The sequence below is a fragment of the Hakea prostrata genome, chromosome 2 (assembly GCF_041222555.1).
Source record: "Hakea prostrata isolate BN-2017 chromosome 2, UWA_Hpros_2, whole genome shotgun sequence".
Classification (NCBI taxonomy): domain Eukaryota; kingdom Viridiplantae; phylum Streptophyta; class Magnoliopsida; order Proteales; family Proteaceae; genus Hakea; species Hakea prostrata.
The window spans coordinates 57,312,000-57,329,624 of record NC_142601.1 but is presented as its reverse complement, the minus strand read 5'-3'; the positions used below and the strand labels follow the sequence as shown (position 1 = coordinate 57,329,624).

Here is a 17,625-nt window from a genome sequence, read left to right as displayed (position 1 = left end):
TGTAATGGATAATGTCTATAAGCAATGAAAAGGTTTGCTTACGGTCTTTACCCCCAAAAAAGAAAATGAAAAGATTTGGATTAATGGGTAAAACGGTCAAAATATTCAGCTCTTCTATAGAATGAGCGAGGTCAAAGTTGTCCAATAAATTACACGTCAGCTTTTAAAAAGGTATGGGTATCCTTTCGTCCTCAACTCAGAACGCCTCGTGGAAAGAAGTAAAGGGAAGCCATAATTTACATCGAAGTTCGATTATATTTGCACAGAAAGATTGAATTTTTCGCACCGTTTGTTGCGTCTTGAAGTGCAAGTGAACGGTGAACCAAACTTGCAAATTGCAATACATCTCGCTGGATTTCGTTGGTTTTTTTTTTCCCTCTCTCTTTCGTCTTGTTGAGCAAGTGAGCTAGACTTGCAATCCATCTCTTTGGTTTCTTCTTTATTTGGTGTTCCTCCTCTGTCAAAGAATTAGTTTATAAATTTCACCATGGCTGCTATTCCGGTATCTCAATCACAACTCTTTTCGAGTGAAACCCACTTCAGAACATCAAAAGTTCATCCTCCTACCTTGCTCTTCATTCCTGTCAAGAATTTCTGGTTCAGTAACTGGGGCTTGAGAGGAAATTTTTCTGTTCATAATAGTCGTCGACGAGTAAAGATGTCTTCTTCTGGGAGGGTTGTTATCTCTGCAACAACCGCAGAGAAGCCGAAGAAAAGATATCCCGGTGAAGCAAAAGGGTTCGTGGAAGAAATGCGATTCGTGGCAATGAAATTGCATACAAAGGATCAAGCAAGAGAGGGCGAGAAGGAAGTTAAAAAACCAGAGGAACAAGCGGTGAGGAAATGGGAGCCGACGATTGAAGGATATCTCAAGTTTCTTGTGGACAGTAAATTGGTTTACGACACACTCGAGAGGATTGTCGAGAAAGCGACTTATCCTTCGTGTAAGTTCATAGTTTATTTTTCTGGAAGATTTTGTGTGGCCCTTATTTTAGTTTCTGTTTTGCTGCATTGGGTATTGTTGATTTTGGTTTCATTACTTCTTAAGAATTTGGTATCTGCAAAGTGTTGTCAGGAAGCACGCTTTCGCTTTCCTGTTAGAATCCTGATGGATAAGCCCTTCTGTTGTTTATATATCTGATTTGTCGTTTGGTATTCTATGTTGGTTTTGCTAATCATTTGTTTATTTCATGGTCATGTCTAATAGGTCTTGGATTCTGGACCGGCCAAAGTATTTTGTAACATGGTAGCAAGCATCTTCGTTTTTTAACTACCGGTTGCTTGTTTGAATTGGGACTTAGGGAAGAAATTAGTTTTACGGGCTTGGTTTGCTTTATTGAATTGTCTATATACACAAAAGTTGGGGTTAATGCCAAATTTATTTATGGGTAAACTTCACTGTAGTTTTTCATTCTGATTTGACCAAATAGTCAGCGGGCACCATTGATTTCCAATGCAATCCCAAGCACTCAAAGGACTCCTCTGTAAGGAAACAAAACCACAACAAGAACCCAATCCTACACTTTAGGATTCTCCACATTTCCTAGTAATTTTGTTGTCCAGGATCAGCAGAGTTGGCCTCCCAATTCTTACAACGTGCTACATAAAGTTACAAAAGTCAACATGAAGACTCCATTTACATTCATCAAAGTTGTGACATCCAGTCACTTTATAATAATTGTAGATCAGTTTTGATGTCTACATCCCTGACCCTGATTTCCTGCACTACATTCCTTTCCGATAATATTGTATCGTGCCGAGTTTGCATTGAGTTAGATGTCTAGGAGAGGGGCAGAAGTTGGTGGACCACAGTTGTAACTTGAGGTCAAGGTATCAAGACAGTCTCTTAGAGAAAATTGCTAGGGTAAGGTTGCGTAGGAAAATTGCCCCCTCAGACTTTGCTTGTGTGGAAGTCTTTGGCACCAGCTTCATCTTTATTTTTTAGATTTCCAGGAACTCCCTTGCATCTGTCCATGATGCAGATCTTCTTGGATTTTGTTGTTGTTTTTCTTTATCACCTATTTTTGTTTGGCTTGTGTTCCATGTATTGCCTGAAGTCTGTAAATTTGTATACGCTCCCAACAGCTGTTGTCTCTCTATGTGTATGTGTGATGCATGGGCATCTAGTCCTTCTCAAGGGCAACTATTTTGTGGGGGCATTTCTTGTTTCAGCTTAGCGAGTATCTTCCAAAAACAATCTTGCTTGTCTCCCTCTTTTTTGTGTTGTTACCTTATGTTTTCTGCTGCCATTTCTCTTTCTTGTAATATTTTGACCAAACTTTTCTTTCCTACCCTTTGTTGTCATATAAGCATATCTGGAGAGCTAAATATGTGGTTGGCCCTAGAACCAAATTATTGATGACCTGAAGTGAGAAATCATGAGTTCGTACACAGATGACTTTTAATTTTAATAGATAGCTCTTTTTTTCTGAAAACCTATTGTTTATCAAAGTCTTCTTTTTTTTGGGCGGGGGGGGGGGGTTGTTGTTCATCTATCCTAGTCTTCTGCCCAAGTGAAAACCTATTGTTTAACAAAGTCTGGCCAGGACTTGGCTTCTTGTGCCGTCAAACTGTCAACTAATTAAACAAGATATGCATAATTAGAATAGAAACACCACATGCATAGTTTTGTGCTAGCTTGCTCAATTTTCATTCTTCATATCATTCGAGGTACAACGTATTGACAATCAACTTTTCCTATTTCAGCCATATGAAAGGGTGATGTTAACGATGATCTATTATTATTACCAGATGCAGACTCCAGGTCCACTGGATGTTTAATTTTCCTGTCCATATCAGTTATGTGGCTCACTGCATACTGTAGTTGTATCATCCAACCAGAGTCGTTAAAATTAAATATTTTACACCTACAAAATTTGTCTCTTTTAGCACTTGACCAGTTCTTTTGAGCTGAACTGTAACTTACAAGGTTAACATGTAAAGCACAATTGGGCTCTCAACTAAGCTTACAATGGGAGATTCTTTGGCTGGCTAGACCTCACTAGGTCAATCAACCAATAAACCCACTCTCCAAAAACCACAGAAAGACAGTTGCCTCTTTCTGTTTAAGGGATGGGTTACTGCTCTATCAATCTGTAATGAGCTGAGTGATCTTGAAAATCTGGTGATTTTTCTTGCTGTGTTCCCTTTATTTTATTTAAATCTGTTTATTCATCTATTTGAGTACTCCCAGAAAAATATGCCTTCAGAATTTACTGCTTTTGAGCCTCGACTTCTTAGGATTTTCCAAATCCCATTTTGAGTGATTTCGCTAGTATTATGGATCTTTCATGGTGATGCATACTTCCTCTTATTGATGTGGAGTATGGCTGGAAACTGTTCACCGTTGAAAGGATAAAATGTTTTCCAGTTTGACTTGGTAGAGCTTCAAGTAGACCTATTCCATGCGCTAGTTGGTCAGATGCACCTGTGACCTTTGTTTCATTTCTGTTGTTTTTTTGGGTTTATATGGATATCTTCGTAATTTTGGTTTTTTTATGAGTAATGGTTTGTATCTGAGTTGATAGTCCTATTAGTTTTTGCTTTGCATTTAGGGTTTCTGGTTTTTGTTAGTTGACATTTTTATGCTTTGGTTTTGTTTTTTGGGATGATCCATATATGGTTGGATTTCTCTATTGGGAGTATTATGGCGGTTCTATTAGTATTAGAAGGGATGAGCTGATGACTTATGTCCAGCTACATCTAGCATATGTTAACATTTTTATGAGAAAAGAACTTTATTTTTCTGATTTATCTTTTCATGTTTATTGATGAAAGAATATGCCAAAGCCTTGTGGCTCAAGGACTAGATTCAGTTCTACTGATTAGAGTGTGTTTCCACTGATTTATTTCTTTCTCTTACAGTTTTGACATCCCTTTTCAACTGGTGGTTAAGAAATCATTTTCTGGCAACCAGACTTGTTATTACTTCTTTTCCTTAATCTCTTCATGTGAACTTCATGTCCAGCCATGCCTTGGTTTACACATCCGGATAAGAAGCAGCCCTGAAATAAATATCATGCACACACCTTCTTGAAATCCATCTTTTGGGTCTAACACTGGTTCAGATGATATCCAACCTTGCCTTCTAGTATTAACCTCCTCCCAAAACACTGACCAAAAGACCCTAACCCTAGCTGCTGGTTTTATTAGGTGTACAATTATCAATCCCAACCCTTTCAACAATTATCAGTCTCAAGTCTCAACCCTATAATCTGCCATGATACACTCAAATTTATAGTCAAGAATCGGAGGCTTCCCTATTTATTAACAGATTAACAGCAAGAAAACATTTTCCACTCTGAATAATGGTCAGGTATCATCCGTTCATTTCCTAGAGCTTATTTCAGCTATGTAACCAAATGTGTTTGGGAAGAGCATTCCAATGGCTAGTGTGATATGGTCACATGCTTTGTAATTTGAGCAAGTTTATCTGGCCCTATGTCTTGGTTTTCTGACTGCTTACTTGGAATCAATGCATGGTCCAAGTGTTGTCCAGAACCTCCTGTTTATGGTTAAGCTTTTGGCCAACCACAGTTTTTACTTACTGATGGAATTAAAGACTTAGACATGTGGTACGTATGGTTGAGATAGTTGCCAACTTTGGCATGTAGTCAATCCCGAGGGTTATCCATCCAACAGAGGTAACAGCCATATCAACTTGTTGCCGCAACCAAACAACCAGTGCAGGGCAGAACCGGTTACACACCCACATCTCGTACTTCCAAACTGTTTCCGGCCCGTCCGGGGTCCCCCCCTTTCGTAGCCTTTTTGCTGTGGCGCCGGGGGGGGCGGCCGGGGCTCCTCGCTGTTTCTCCCACGCGTTTGCCGCTGTTTTGGCTTTCTGTTTGTGGCTCGGCGGGGTCCTCTGTTGGTGCTTTTGGGTGCCTCTTTGTGCGTGGGCCCGGTCGCTTCTCCGGTGGCGCCTCCCATTAGCTGAAATCATGGACCACCAGGACATATTATGATATATCATGTTAGCAGTTTATTTGAGCCTGAGGATCTTTTCTTTATCCATGTGTTCTTCTCAAAGCCTTCAGATTTGTTGCATTGAGTCAGTCTTTTCTTTAACTGCTAAAACAATGCACTTTTGTTCCCTTTTGTTGTTAGAGCCTTCAAATTCTTGGAATTCGTTCATTATCAGTTGTATCATTTATCTTTAACAATGCATTAATGGATAACTCCATCACTTTTTCTTCTTGTGTCGTTCTTTCCTGTGATCTGATGGTTTCATGCTTCATAGATACCAGCTTGTTGAAGATTTTGGGGTTAATATGATCTATAACATAAAATTTCACATTATAGGTCTGATATCAGGACCACAAACCCTTGACCGGACAGCCCTTATTGCTCATCAAGAGAAGCCTCCAACCTATAGAGACTCTCTGGGTTGACTTCAGGCACTACACTGATGCCCTTATGACAATTCTACCATCGAGATGACCACTTGACCATCTCCCAACTCCCCCCCCGTCACATCCCCCACTACACTGACTTTCTGGTCTTAATTGGAATCAGGTGTGATCAATTCTGGTTTCGATTCCTATTACTGGAACCATGAGCACACTGGCCTAATTACCTTTAGAGTGCCTAAACCACATTTTGATTTTTGAATTAGATTTTAACTGTCACAGTTGTTCGCTAAATGATTTCATAAATGTAGTTGTTTTTGAACCATCTGGACCCTCAAGGTATTATAGGACCCCTAATGGGCTTATCACCTATCTAGTTGGTGGGATTGCTTTGGAGATGTCCAAGTGAAAGATCCTGTGCTGTATGTGTGACATTTTTCTGACCTGGAGCGACTTCAGTTCACTTTGGAAATATTTCAAATTTATGTCCTTTTGAATTGTCTCCAAATGCTTCTTCTTCTTCTGTTTTTAATAAGTTTGCTTTCATTGTTAAACCCTTTATGTGGATTTATTGCAGATGCGGAGTTTAAAAATACAGGGTTGGAGAGGTCAGGAGCACTGGCCAAGGATTTGGAATGGTTCAGGGAACAAGGTTATACTATTCCAGAACCATCCTCTCCAGGCATTTCCTATGCTCGTTATCTTGAAGATTTATCTGAGAAGGATCCACCGGCGTTCATTTGTCATTTCTATAATGTTTACTTTGCCCACTCTGCTGGAGGGCGAATGATTGGCAGAAAGGTAACAAATTGTAGCTGGAAAAGAAAGGTGTTAGAAACAACCCCTTCCCCCCCCCCCCCCCCCCCCCCAAAAAAAAAAAAAAAAAAAACCGAGGAATAAAAATTAATGAAAAAAGAGCAAAAATTGTGTCATCTTGTTACTGCAGGGTTGATTTTGAATGTCTACCTGAATCTTTCTCTTCTTTCTGTAGGTTGCTGAAAAAATACTCAATAGTCAGGAGTTGGAGTTCTATAAATGGGATGGTGACCTTTCCCAACTGTTGCAAGGTGTGAGGGAGAAGCTCAATAAAGTTGCTGAAGTAAGCATCTTGGTGCCCCTCTTCGTAGTACTTACACATTTCTTAACACCATGAGGATATGATTTTGACACTGGAACTAGTTTATGACTATTCTTGTTCTATTTTATAACCATTGTCAATTTATTGATATATTAATTCATGGTTTCTGTTCAGAGCTGGTCTAGAGAAGAGAAGGATCATTGCTTGGAGGAAACTGAGAAGTCTTTTGAACGCTCAGGAGAGATCCTCCGTTTGATATTGTCTTGATTTGTGTAGCCTTTCTGCTATCCTTCTGATTATGTGGTCATTTTATTTTATGGATTCTTTTCCCTCCAAATTTAAATGTTTGTATAAACATTACGTTTACTCAACATGTATAGGAGAAAACTACTTTTTTTTGGTTCCTCTGAAGAAGATCTGCTTACAGAATGTAAATGAAGGGTGACCCGGGAAGAGTTCCCCAATCCTCCATTCGCAGTAGCGTGGAAAAACCCCTGGGTTTGGTTAGTTTAGACCACGAGCTGGGTTGAAATCTAAAGCAGGTAGGAGAAGTTGAACTGAACATGTTTTGGCAACCTCGACCTGCCACCAGTCAACTCATTACCATTTCCACTTCTAAATGGAAATGTTTCCTGTTGTGGCAAGTGAAGGATTATGTATGCAGAACCTTTCCTTCATGTCTATAAGCTTATATCTGTTTTTGGTTTTCAATGCTAAATGATTTGATATGTTCCACTAAATGGATTGAACCAAGACCAATACAGATCTTACCAAGAAAAAAGGACTAACACAGAAATCTCAGTTTTTCATTTGGAACCAGCCTCTTGGACAAAACATAAGGTCATTTCTATCAATACAATTACAGAAACATTCCCATTCCAGATGCACTGTTAGAATTGACAATCTTCTTCCAAGTCTTCAGGACCAACAAAAACATGCTTGCCATGTTCAACTTCTGCAAATTTTTATTCATCGAAAGTGCTCAGGAAGCCACCCACGAAGCCAGCTCCATTGCAGCTTCCACACAGAATATCTTTCTTCCCTCTGCAAAAAACCCATTCGGTAATGGTTAACGGTTGACTGGAATGAGGAACAGAAAGCAGTTGTAAAACAAGACTATTTTGTTTATCCAATGGCACAGGAGAACAGATTCTTTGTTTTCCTTTGCACATAATCTAAGTGGGTGGGTGGGGGGGGGGGGGGCGCACTAAAAAACAGGCCGCGGGGAATAAATTGGACAAATTATCATTTTGATCTGAATATTCCAAATCAAGAACTGTTTTACAAGACAGATGATCAAAATCGTTTGCAAACTTAAATCTAGAACTGTGAGATCTTGGTAGTATAAACTAACAAATTGTGCATCCCAATCCCTAGCATGTGTGCTATGTAAAACAGGCAGCTAAAAAAATTGCTGCTGTATGTTGATGCAAGCACTCATTTAAGCCAAAATCTTCATTTTGATAATGTCTTTGCAGCAACAATAAGTTCAGCGAATAACCATAATGCTGACGGTAATAACAATAGTCAGTAATAACAATGGCACAGAATCACCAATTTTACCAAACAATTGCAAAAATACCTGCAAAGCCAACACAAGGCACCAGCTTTAAATTGCCCATTGAAGTGGTCAACAGAATTCACCCCACTACCTTGGCACTGGGAACACAACACTGCACCTGGTAATTGGAAGGCAAAACATGAAAACCTGCTAACAATATTGACATTTTCCCCTCATCCAATAATTCCAAGAGGAAAATCATAGACCCATATTCAACATTAGAAATGGCAATTCATGCCTTCATGGCAAACAAAATGACACTTTCTTTGATCTTTTTTCTTTTGGGGTATTTTACATGTACATGAAAATGGAAAATCTGGATGCAAGGCACTATAGGAGAAGCTTCCAGATCCTTCCATTAACATATCCGATAGTAGCCTAAACTAATAATCTGGACAACTCCAAGAGCACTTTGATGGATTCCATGGGAAATTGTCATGCAACCATTATATGACTAACCATAAGATGATACATGACAGTGCAGAATGTGATTATTTTGTCTACTTGACTCCAATAATCCAAATTCATCACTCTCAGTTCATAAAACATTTCACTGGCCTCTACTGTGACTGCTAGGAATCGATGAAATAAATAGCATGCTTTCCAATTAAGGATTGGTTTCCTCTCAGCCATAAAATCTAGCCAATGTATCACCTCCAGGCCACAATGAAACAAAGCAGGTCAGATGCAACCATCTACACAGCACTGAGATGAGAAGCAAGACTTAAGGATAGAACCACCGAACCAGGGAAGCATCCAAACATGATGAATCTTGAGCAGGTTGAGGTAGAAATAAATACTTCCAGAGGCATCCCATAAATCAGGAAACAGGATCCAGTAGAATTCCATATTGAATATACAAAGTAAATAATTATGGAAAAACTGACTGGGTGCCCCGATGTGGTTACTGTGTTTGTAAAATAAATATTCCTGTATCACTTTTTTCCTTCCTCAGTGTATCTCAGGTTATCTGCCCACACACAGTCTCACTAAAGCAGCTTACTACCTAATGTTATGAATGTCAGAAAATAACAGATCCTAAACATAGGAATATAATTTAGACAGAATTTATGTTACTATTCTCCATCAATGTGATTACATCACTTCTAAGAAATATTTAACCCATAAAGCCTTGTAGTAGTCACTGCAAAAGGTTTGAATCCATTTGATACTAAAGTATAATGAAGCACTGTACGGTAAGAGGGGTTGCATTCTGAAGCAGTTATGGCAATTAAGAATCAAGAAGATGAATAATATACCCTCCCAAGATGAGAATGAGAATATCAGATACCAAATAAACTTCAACAAAAAACAAACACATATTAGGTATAACAAGAAGCTACGGTAAAACAATGAATTTCTTATTTCCCGTAAATTTACTCACCGTTTCCCTCACAATCAGGACACACTATGCTTCTTGCTTTAGTTGTGCTTTCGTTACTGTCTGTGGCCTGTTAATACAGTTACTGAAATCAATAGGGGGATCTAACTATAGTTCAATCTGTGGACTTGTACAGAAGACAACTGAAAATTTTGAGCAACAGAAGTTTCCTGAAAAAACGAGGCACCAATCTGACTAAAACACCATAAAATTGAAGTCATCAATCAAAGTGAGATAGAACACGGACCTTGGCCTCCACGGACTGAAACTTGCTGGTTCGAGACTTCAGAAACTGGTCGTCCATCCGAAAAACCTTCCGAACATTAGAAGCTCCGATTACAAACCCTAACATATTATATTGAAGTCAATGTTCACAGAGATGAAAAGAAACTTAGCGAAAAGAGCTGAAAAAACGTCAAGAATTGGAATTTGGATGAGAAAGAAGGTTAATTACCAGGTTTACTGGTCGAACTGAAGGAGCTTACAGGTGTAAAGCATAGAGCGTTCGCCATTTGAAAATTTAAACAAAAGAAGAAAAAATTGGATCAGAACAGAAACACTTCCACCACTGAAGCGAGGTGAGCTGAGCAAATACTCTTTTTCAATCCTGGTTTCTTCTGGTTACCAGATAAGGCTTCCGCTTCAATTTAGACAAAATTTCGAAGGTAATTACGTAAATGGTGTCCATTTCAAAAGTAGTTTTACTACAAAACTGGGGTATTACAGTCAATTCCATTTCTTTCAATAGACATTCGACAGAAACCCGGGAAACAGTCTAAACCCTTCGCTCAGCTGGTTGCGAAAAGGGGAAGGATAAAAATGGCGATGAGCGCGCTCTTATCTGTGTCTGGTTTATTTTCTTCGCCAAGTAAGTATTTCGGAAGCTCGATCTATAAAAATCACTGTTCGATCTATACTTGTTTCATTGTTGTACTGTGAGTTCAATTATTTATTGTAAAATCTGTCATTTTAAAACAGGAAGAGAAGTAAGTCAAGTAACAGGATGTAGAAGTAATTTGCAGAGCTCATTCTTTGGAAGATATATCAACACTAGAAGCTTCATAGGAACTGAAGTTAGTCGCAGCCCTAGAGGACGCACCGTGGTTTCTTCAGTGGTATGCAATACCAGCTCCCATATCCATCTACATTCATATACTTGTATTTTAGGTTTATTTTATTTTTTGAAACTCTTTCTTAACATTTAATCCTTTCTTTGTATGCTTGCAGCTTGGAAGACGAGTCAAGAAAAGAGAAACTGTCATCCCTGACCCAGATTACCGCATTCCGGTTGTTCTTCTTGGTGAGCATTTTCATTTTTCGGTGGGTGAAGCTAAAAGGTGTGAATATGGGTATAACCTATGAAACTGAACTGCATTTTAAAGATATTGTCTTTGTACTTGCTGAAGCTTGTAAAATGCTCCTGTATTGAGAAGCGATTAAATCTAGATTGATGGAATTAGAAGAACCAGGCCGGCTAAGATAGGCTTAAGAGAAATTGTGAGAAATGATATGCATAGATTAGGCCTTGTATCCATGGACGCATTCGCGAATGCGATATCGAAACGGTATCGGTCCTACCGAATCGAAACACATGGCCGCGAGATTGGCAATATCGCGCTCGGCGTATCTCCCTCGCCCGAGGAATCGCCTTCCCCGGTCGCCGTCCCGCCTCCGTGTTGCCCTTCCGTTCCTCTTGTTGCCCCCGGTTGCCTCTGCCTCCCCGGGCCCTTGCCGCCTGTCATTGGTGCCCCCCCCGGTCGCCCGCCGCTGCCCTTGGGTGGGTGCGGTGCGTTTGGGGTGCTTTTTGGTCTTCCGTCTTCCCTCCGCCCTCATGTCCGCTGTGCCCGCTCCCGCCGCTCGTCTGTTCGCCGGGGGCTACTCGCCCGCCGGGTGAGTGCGTCGCCTTTTGGTTGGGGTGGGGTGGGTTTTCTTTTATGGGCCGTGCTTTGTTTGTCTTTCTTGATCATCAACAGCTGTTGTTGTATTTTAGTTTTCATGACATTCGGCCCTGCACACCCTATCTTTTGTTTATGCATTGCAGCTGGACCGGTTGTTGCTTGCTGGGGTTATCGGCGTCTCGGCGGTTTTGCCGTCGTTGTTTCGCACTCCGCCCGCTCCCGCTCGTTCCTTGCTTGTATCTAGTATGGCCTCAAGCGGAGCTGATTGAAGGGCAAGAATCCATGTAGTCAACCCCACTTAGTTGGGACAAGGCTTGTTGTTGTTGTCTGTGTACTTGCTGAGAACTCTTAATTAGGGGTATACACAGAGCTGGTTGAATAGGATATTGAGATTATAAATCTGCATCTGATTACATTCAGATGGATATTAGTTTTTGGATAGGTAGTTATATTCTTAATATAGGTTCTCCTAAATGGGTATGAGTGCAGGTTGGGTATAAATTTTCAACTATCCATTGACATCTTTACTCTTTATTGATGAAGGCTAGGGTTGAGAATTGAGAACCTTGGAACTTCCCTTTCTTTACCATTCTTCAATTCTACTACATTCTGTTACAATTTATTTTCTTTTGTATTTATTTTAATAAAAAAATCTAGAAAAATAATCACATTATCTTGAGTTAAAAATATGCAAAATAAGAGAACATATATAACAAGGTAACTTTTAATTGGATACAGTTATTTAAGAAAAAATATCCACATTCAGTTAGTTTTGGGACTATTTGGATTCTCTTAATGGATACAAATGCGGATTTCAATTATCCATTTACACACTACTCTCCCCTCGAAGTGGTGCACCTGTTGATGATTTTTATTTCATTTCTGAAATGCTATAAAAGGAAAGAACATATGAACTGAAACTAAAATTTAAGAATAGTCTACGTACCAATTCTCTTGCTGTACAACCCTTAATCAACCTCCCCTTGATTAGTGTTAGGATGAAAGTGGTTGGATCCTCTTGGATATAACTGCCTGCCTTTCAAAAGGCCTAATGAAAAAACCTTGGTTCTGAAGCTTGTGAGGTGTGCCAAGTACTTTCTCAAGCCAATCGTCATTGCAAATTGTGACAGTGATCAACATCCCTAATGAGTCTTGAAGTTGGCTTAGCTTCAGGAGAATGGATCTTTTGGATGCCATGCTTCATAGCTAGAACATCAATCGTAGAAGTTTGTTATGTAAATATAGACTTATTTGGAGGTATTCTTTCTCTTCTTTGAAACACTTAGGTATTGCCCTTGGAACAAGATGAAGATAATTTATTAAGGTTCACAGCACTTGCCATCTTGTTGTTTTTCTGCCTGGAGAAAGATGGTGGACTAACTTATCCATGATGAAAGAATCCAAAGCCAAAACAAAATTGCATGTTGTTTCTTGCTAGTGTTGCCAAATCTTTTTTCACTTTTTATGGAATGTCTACTTTGGTAGTGTATCAAAGCACATGGAAACAAGATGGTATGGGCTTTCTGATATATGATGAAAGTGCCCAATGCACAAACTTTCGTTAGTTTTGTTAAATCCTTCTTCTTTTTATGGAATGTCTAGCTTGGATCATCTTGGGCATGATATCAAGTGTCACTGGAAACAGGTTTAGCCGGGGGATTAGTCTACACAGATAATATAGTAGCAGCTACACCAATTGGTCTCCTTGGGTTGCTTCTGCTGTTCCAGGTAATGAAATGAGCCAATGTATCTCATTGTAGTGTAAACCGTCATCTTCCAGGTAGTGAAATGAGAGCAAGAACTTCATTGTATCTTAAACCTTTGACTGCTCCACTTGCAAACATTCATGGATAGGAAATGTATGATTAATAGATCTAGGTACAACTGCTCCACTTGCAAATATTCACTTTCACTTGCAAACATTCATTTATAGAGCTAGATGATGTTTACTAGTTCACTATTCATGTCTTTATGGGTGTTGCTCTATAAATATACAACTCTTAGCGGGGAGATTTCTTAATTTAATTGGCTTACTCTTTTATATTATTTATGGTGTTTCCCACAGATGTTTTCCTCTTCCACGCGGACTTAGTATATTGTATGATAAGTATATCTAAATATTACACAAATTTTCTTATTTCTTAGCCATCCAAAGGTAGCTTCATACCTGGTAATATGTATGATAAGTAGAGCTAAATATTACATGAATTTTCGTTTTTCTGACAGTTTATCCATCCAAAGATAGCTTTCATGTTTATTTCTTGGTGCAGACGACAAGAGTGAGATTTGTGTTCGACAATGAGGCACTGGTATGTCACTCAGCACCCTCTCGTCCAAAAAATTGTATAGAGATTTTAATTCCTGCCTAGACAAGTAGATGAAAGTCTGACATTATACTTGGCAATGTCAAATTTTTCAGTCTTTGCGTGAATTCTAAAAACATGTGTTTAGCTGCCAATTATTACTTTGGAGATAGATGCTGATATCCTGCTACGAGCACATGAACTATTGGACAATCCTCTTCCATCTATCATTAGCTGATTTCTCTTTTGAGCCTGCTTTTCCATGGCAATCCTCATACCTGAAGGCATACCCATTTAATGCTGAGGTGTTACAACTTGGAAGCAATTGCACCATTAGGGAGAGGTTTTGCATCTTATTTCTTGGATAGTAGTTTGCCTTCACCTTGCTATGTTGAAGGCAGTGTTCAATTATATTAAACATCTTGAGTAGCTTTTTAGGGCACCATCGTGTTTTGTTGCACTGCTTACATTATAGAGTTCTCTTTGTGAAGTTGATATTCTTTAGCATTTATTTTAAACATGGCAATTGGAGGCTTCAAAGAACTGGATACATATGCAGAAACTGGACTTGCCAATGCTGGTTTTTTCCATAGTCGCAAATAAGGCATCATCATATCCACATGTGGAATTGTTGGTCTATTCTCATCTTGCCATTGAAAGACAATCAGCAATGAGTTTTTGATAATGCTAGAAAGATCTATTGAAAGGAGAATTTTTTTTTGATATATTAGAGACCAAACCAAACAGCAGAATTGGATCAGATCTTGCTGGGCTTTTTATCAATGTAGAGTTAGGTTAAAAGCTATTAAACCTTATGGTCAATATCCAATATTTGTTTTTGAATCCTTCTTCTGTTTATTGTGTTTTTTTTTCTTCTATTGTCCAGGAAGTGAAAGTCGGAGAGCAGCTTGAGGAGTCTCGTGAAAATGTCTTTGTTGGTGGAAAAAACCGCTGGAAGTGAGTGGACCTTCTGCTGCCATTAGAATCTTCAAGTAAGGGTTTTGGCTCACATCTTACCATTAATACAGATTTTCGACGTTTGTGAATTGGGAACTCTGGTGGCCAAATTTTCCAATCTTGGTATATTTTAAGGAGACACAGACAAAGCCTGAAGGACAAGTGCATTTCTTCCCAGTAATCTTTGTAAGTCACCTACCAAGGCGATATGCTACTTTACACAGTTGATTGTGAACTTAAGATATTTTGATGTTCTCATCTTCTTTACAATTTTCATTGTGTTGTTCCTCATTGAGCGTGTTATTTCCTTGTTTTTTTTTTTTCAGAATGGGAGGCAACTTTATGATGTTATGGTGGAACGAGCTGGTCCTTCAAAGACGAGTGCACCCAAGGAGTCTTAGTTCGTGAGCTCATCGTACGAACCATCCATCCTTGTCATCTGAGATTATGCCTGTTACGATTAAGGTCAGAGATCATTGTCAGCTTATGCAAGACTTTCTTGTCTATAAATATACCATATTTTAAAGATAACAACAGAAGAATCAGATTCAATGAGAGACTGGTTCCGAGGCTAAGTTGAATTCAAAACTCTACCCAAACAAGCATTGAGTGTTTTCTTTATTTCAAAATCCTACAACTTCTTGATTATAGAAGCTTCAGCCAAGTAGAGAACCTAAACCGAGGAGTCCAAACCACCCTAGGATCAAATTAAATTGATCAACATCAGAACGAAACGACCGATTAGCCTTACTTAGGACCTTGGGTAATGCAATAAAATGCTCTCATCACGAATGTAGGGTTAGTTGAGTGGTAAGATCCATATTTCTCAATAGAGAGGTCATGAATTTGACCCTAGTGAACGACATTTCCAATATTAAAAAAAATACCAATACCAAAAACAAAATCCTCTCATCATGGAATAAATCCAGGAAAATAGGAATTGCGAAAGGGTTAAGATGACTTTTCCTTTTCCGGTAAAAGGATTAAGATGATTTGTTGGTGCCAATTTTTGTATCTCCCTAAGACATCCGACCAAGATTTGTAGTTAATAATTAATCATGGCCCCAATTATGAAAAAGTCTCTTAGCATGAAAATGAACGGGAACGCTTTTGAATGCATTTGCCAATCAAAATCATCATTTTTTTTGTTCAATTTTCATTTGCCAATCAGAGAAATCATCATCATTGTAAATTTTTTTTTTTTTTTTTTTTTTTTTTTTTTTTTTTTTAAAAAAAAAAAAAACCACAAAAAAAAAAATAATTTTTTTTTTTTTTTGTGTTTTTTTGGATTTTTTTTTTTTTTTTTTTTGTTAGTTTTCTTAAACTTCTATAAGTAAGATGAGGGTAAAATAGCAATACCATTTTCTTTTATAACAACCATACTTTTTCCTTCTTTTCTCACTTGTTTACTATCATTTTTAACAATTTTTTATCTTGACACCAAACTTATTTTCCATTTCATAATTTATTTTCGATAAAATTCACCAAACCATTTTTCATTCTTGACCAAAAATGAATTCTTGTACTTATTTATTTTAAATGGGCATAATAGAAAAGGGGATTTGGACCCAAAAGGGCCCCGTGGGGGGGGGGGGTTTTTTTTGTGGGGTTTGGGGTCTTTTTGGCACATCTTCTTTTCATGCAATTGGACAAAGAGAATTTGGGCAGCAAGACCATTGGGACTTATGATGGAATTTATCAATAATAACTCTCTCATTAATTTATGCAATTCCTTTCTACTTGGTTATGTCTTTGATAACAAAACTAAAATCTGGTTTTTCTCTATATTTATAATAACTTGCTATCATATCTGGTTAGAAAAAAATATCAAGGTCTATAATAATAAAGATCACAACCGCTAAGACTACTTACTAATGCCAATAGATGGGTTGGTGATTTGAATTTATTCCCTAAAAATAGACCCAAAACAATCAATGCATAAATTAGATAATTCTTTGCCTCTTTTAAATACTTTATTTCATCTAATCATTTTGGATGCTCACCAATTTTAATGTGTGTAGGTTGACCTAATGAATTAGAAGGTGATAGATTGAGTGTGGGATTTTTTTGGAAATGAACCATCCAAGACATTACCATCGGGATGGCACTAGCTGAACAACTTTTGGAGGAGTTATTAAAAGCCACTTGGACAGCTATAACATTAGCTAATTGAAGCAAGTACAACTTAAAAACATCTGGTGTAATGAAGTAATATCAACCTATCTACTAAAGGGCAAAGAGATAAAACACTTATATCCTTCATTATTCCCTCTTTTGGCACATAATATACCTATAACGACTCAGCTAGAATTATGTAATTTAAGACATGACATTGCTAAAAATGGGCTACTTAGTCTAACAATCCAACATGTAAGACTTCCTTGTTTAAAGGCGGTGACTCATGATGGATGTAATAGTAATTTTAAATCATAATATAAGTTATATTATTTCTTATTAAAAAAAAAAACACGGCAACACCTAGCTAGTACAGGGACTTGGATCTGTTTTGGGGCCGTAATCAGCTTATCTCTAGATCCTTTACCCACATTGAGACGAAAAATTCTAATCTACATGGTTGGATATTTGACATATACGTGATCTAACTTTTAAAAATTAAATAGAAAATTCGGGTTAGCAGATTTTTAGCTTTACTCTTAATGAAAAAAATAATAAAGAACTCTTCAACTAAAATTTGAAGTGAGATTTACAATAAAATGTGTACATTGAAACGAATACAACGGTGAGGATGACCCTTTTTCTTTCCAGGAAATGGAGGGAGGTATGTGGATAAAATAGATAAATTCTTATATCATACCATGAAAAAAATATCACAGTGTTCTATTCAAACACCAAATTTTTTAGATTAAGATTAAGATGGGGTTTTTCCCTTTGATTAGTGTGACTCTGTCTCGAGCCTATTGAGACGAAATATGATTCGAAACGAAATCTAGTTAGATGATAGAATGTCAACAAGATCTTGGTATTTTGGTGAAATTTCAAAATTTTCAGGTAGTTGTAATTGTGAATTTAATTTGTAGTTTATAAATTTTGATTAAGATTTGACTGCTTCTCAATATTTATTCTTGCATTTTAATG

At 38.0% G+C, this 17,625-nt stretch overlaps 3 protein-coding genes across 4 annotated transcripts; 2 read left to right on the top strand and 1 right to left on the bottom strand.

Annotated features, from left to right (window-relative positions):
* The first annotated feature begins 211 nt into the window (after positions 1 to 211).
* Positions 212 to 7,126, top strand: LOC149025157 (heme oxygenase 1, chloroplastic-like). Its single transcript, XM_089145376.1, has 4 exons — positions 212 to 944; positions 5,929 to 6,152; positions 6,343 to 6,450; positions 6,604 to 7,126. Exons 1-4 carry the CDS (start codon positions 488 to 490, stop codon positions 6,694 to 6,696), a joined length of 882 nt encoding a protein of 293 aa, XP_089001502.1. The 5' UTR covers positions 212 to 487; the 3' UTR covers positions 6,697 to 7,126.
* Positions 7,127 to 7,214: 88 nt separating this feature from the next.
* LOC149025156 (DnaJ/Hsp40 cysteine-rich domain superfamily protein) lies at positions 7,215 to 10,002 on the bottom strand. Its single transcript, XM_089145378.1, has 5 exons — positions 9,826 to 10,002; positions 9,619 to 9,716; positions 9,375 to 9,441; positions 8,012 to 8,108; positions 7,215 to 7,473 (listed from the first exon to the last, which is right to left on the bottom strand). Exons 1-5 carry the CDS (start codon positions 9,881 to 9,883, stop codon positions 7,395 to 7,397), a joined length of 399 nt encoding a protein of 132 aa, XP_089001504.1. The 5' UTR covers positions 9,884 to 10,002; the 3' UTR covers positions 7,215 to 7,394.
* Positions 10,003 to 10,133: 131 nt separating this feature from the next.
* LOC149025155 (uncharacterized) lies at positions 10,134 to 16,927 on the top strand. 2 transcript variants are annotated; one of them, XR_016171696.1, is made up of 9 exons: positions 10,134 to 10,239; positions 10,350 to 10,486; positions 10,599 to 10,671; positions 12,915 to 12,997; positions 13,540 to 13,578; positions 14,459 to 14,529; positions 14,601 to 14,715; positions 14,856 to 14,994; positions 16,551 to 16,927. XR_016171696.1 is itself a non-coding variant. In XM_089145377.1 (8 exons), exons 1-8 carry the CDS (start codon positions 10,191 to 10,193, stop codon positions 14,928 to 14,930), a joined length of 642 nt encoding a protein of 213 aa, XP_089001503.1. In that variant the 5' UTR covers positions 10,134 to 10,190; the 3' UTR covers positions 14,931 to 15,236. The 2 variants fall into 2 exon arrangements, 1 of the variants encoding a protein (XP_089001503.1); XM_089145377.1 differs by lacking the exon at positions 16,551 to 16,927 and having other exon boundaries at positions 14,856 to 15,236.
* The last annotated feature ends 698 nt before the right edge of the window (positions 16,928 to 17,625 follow it).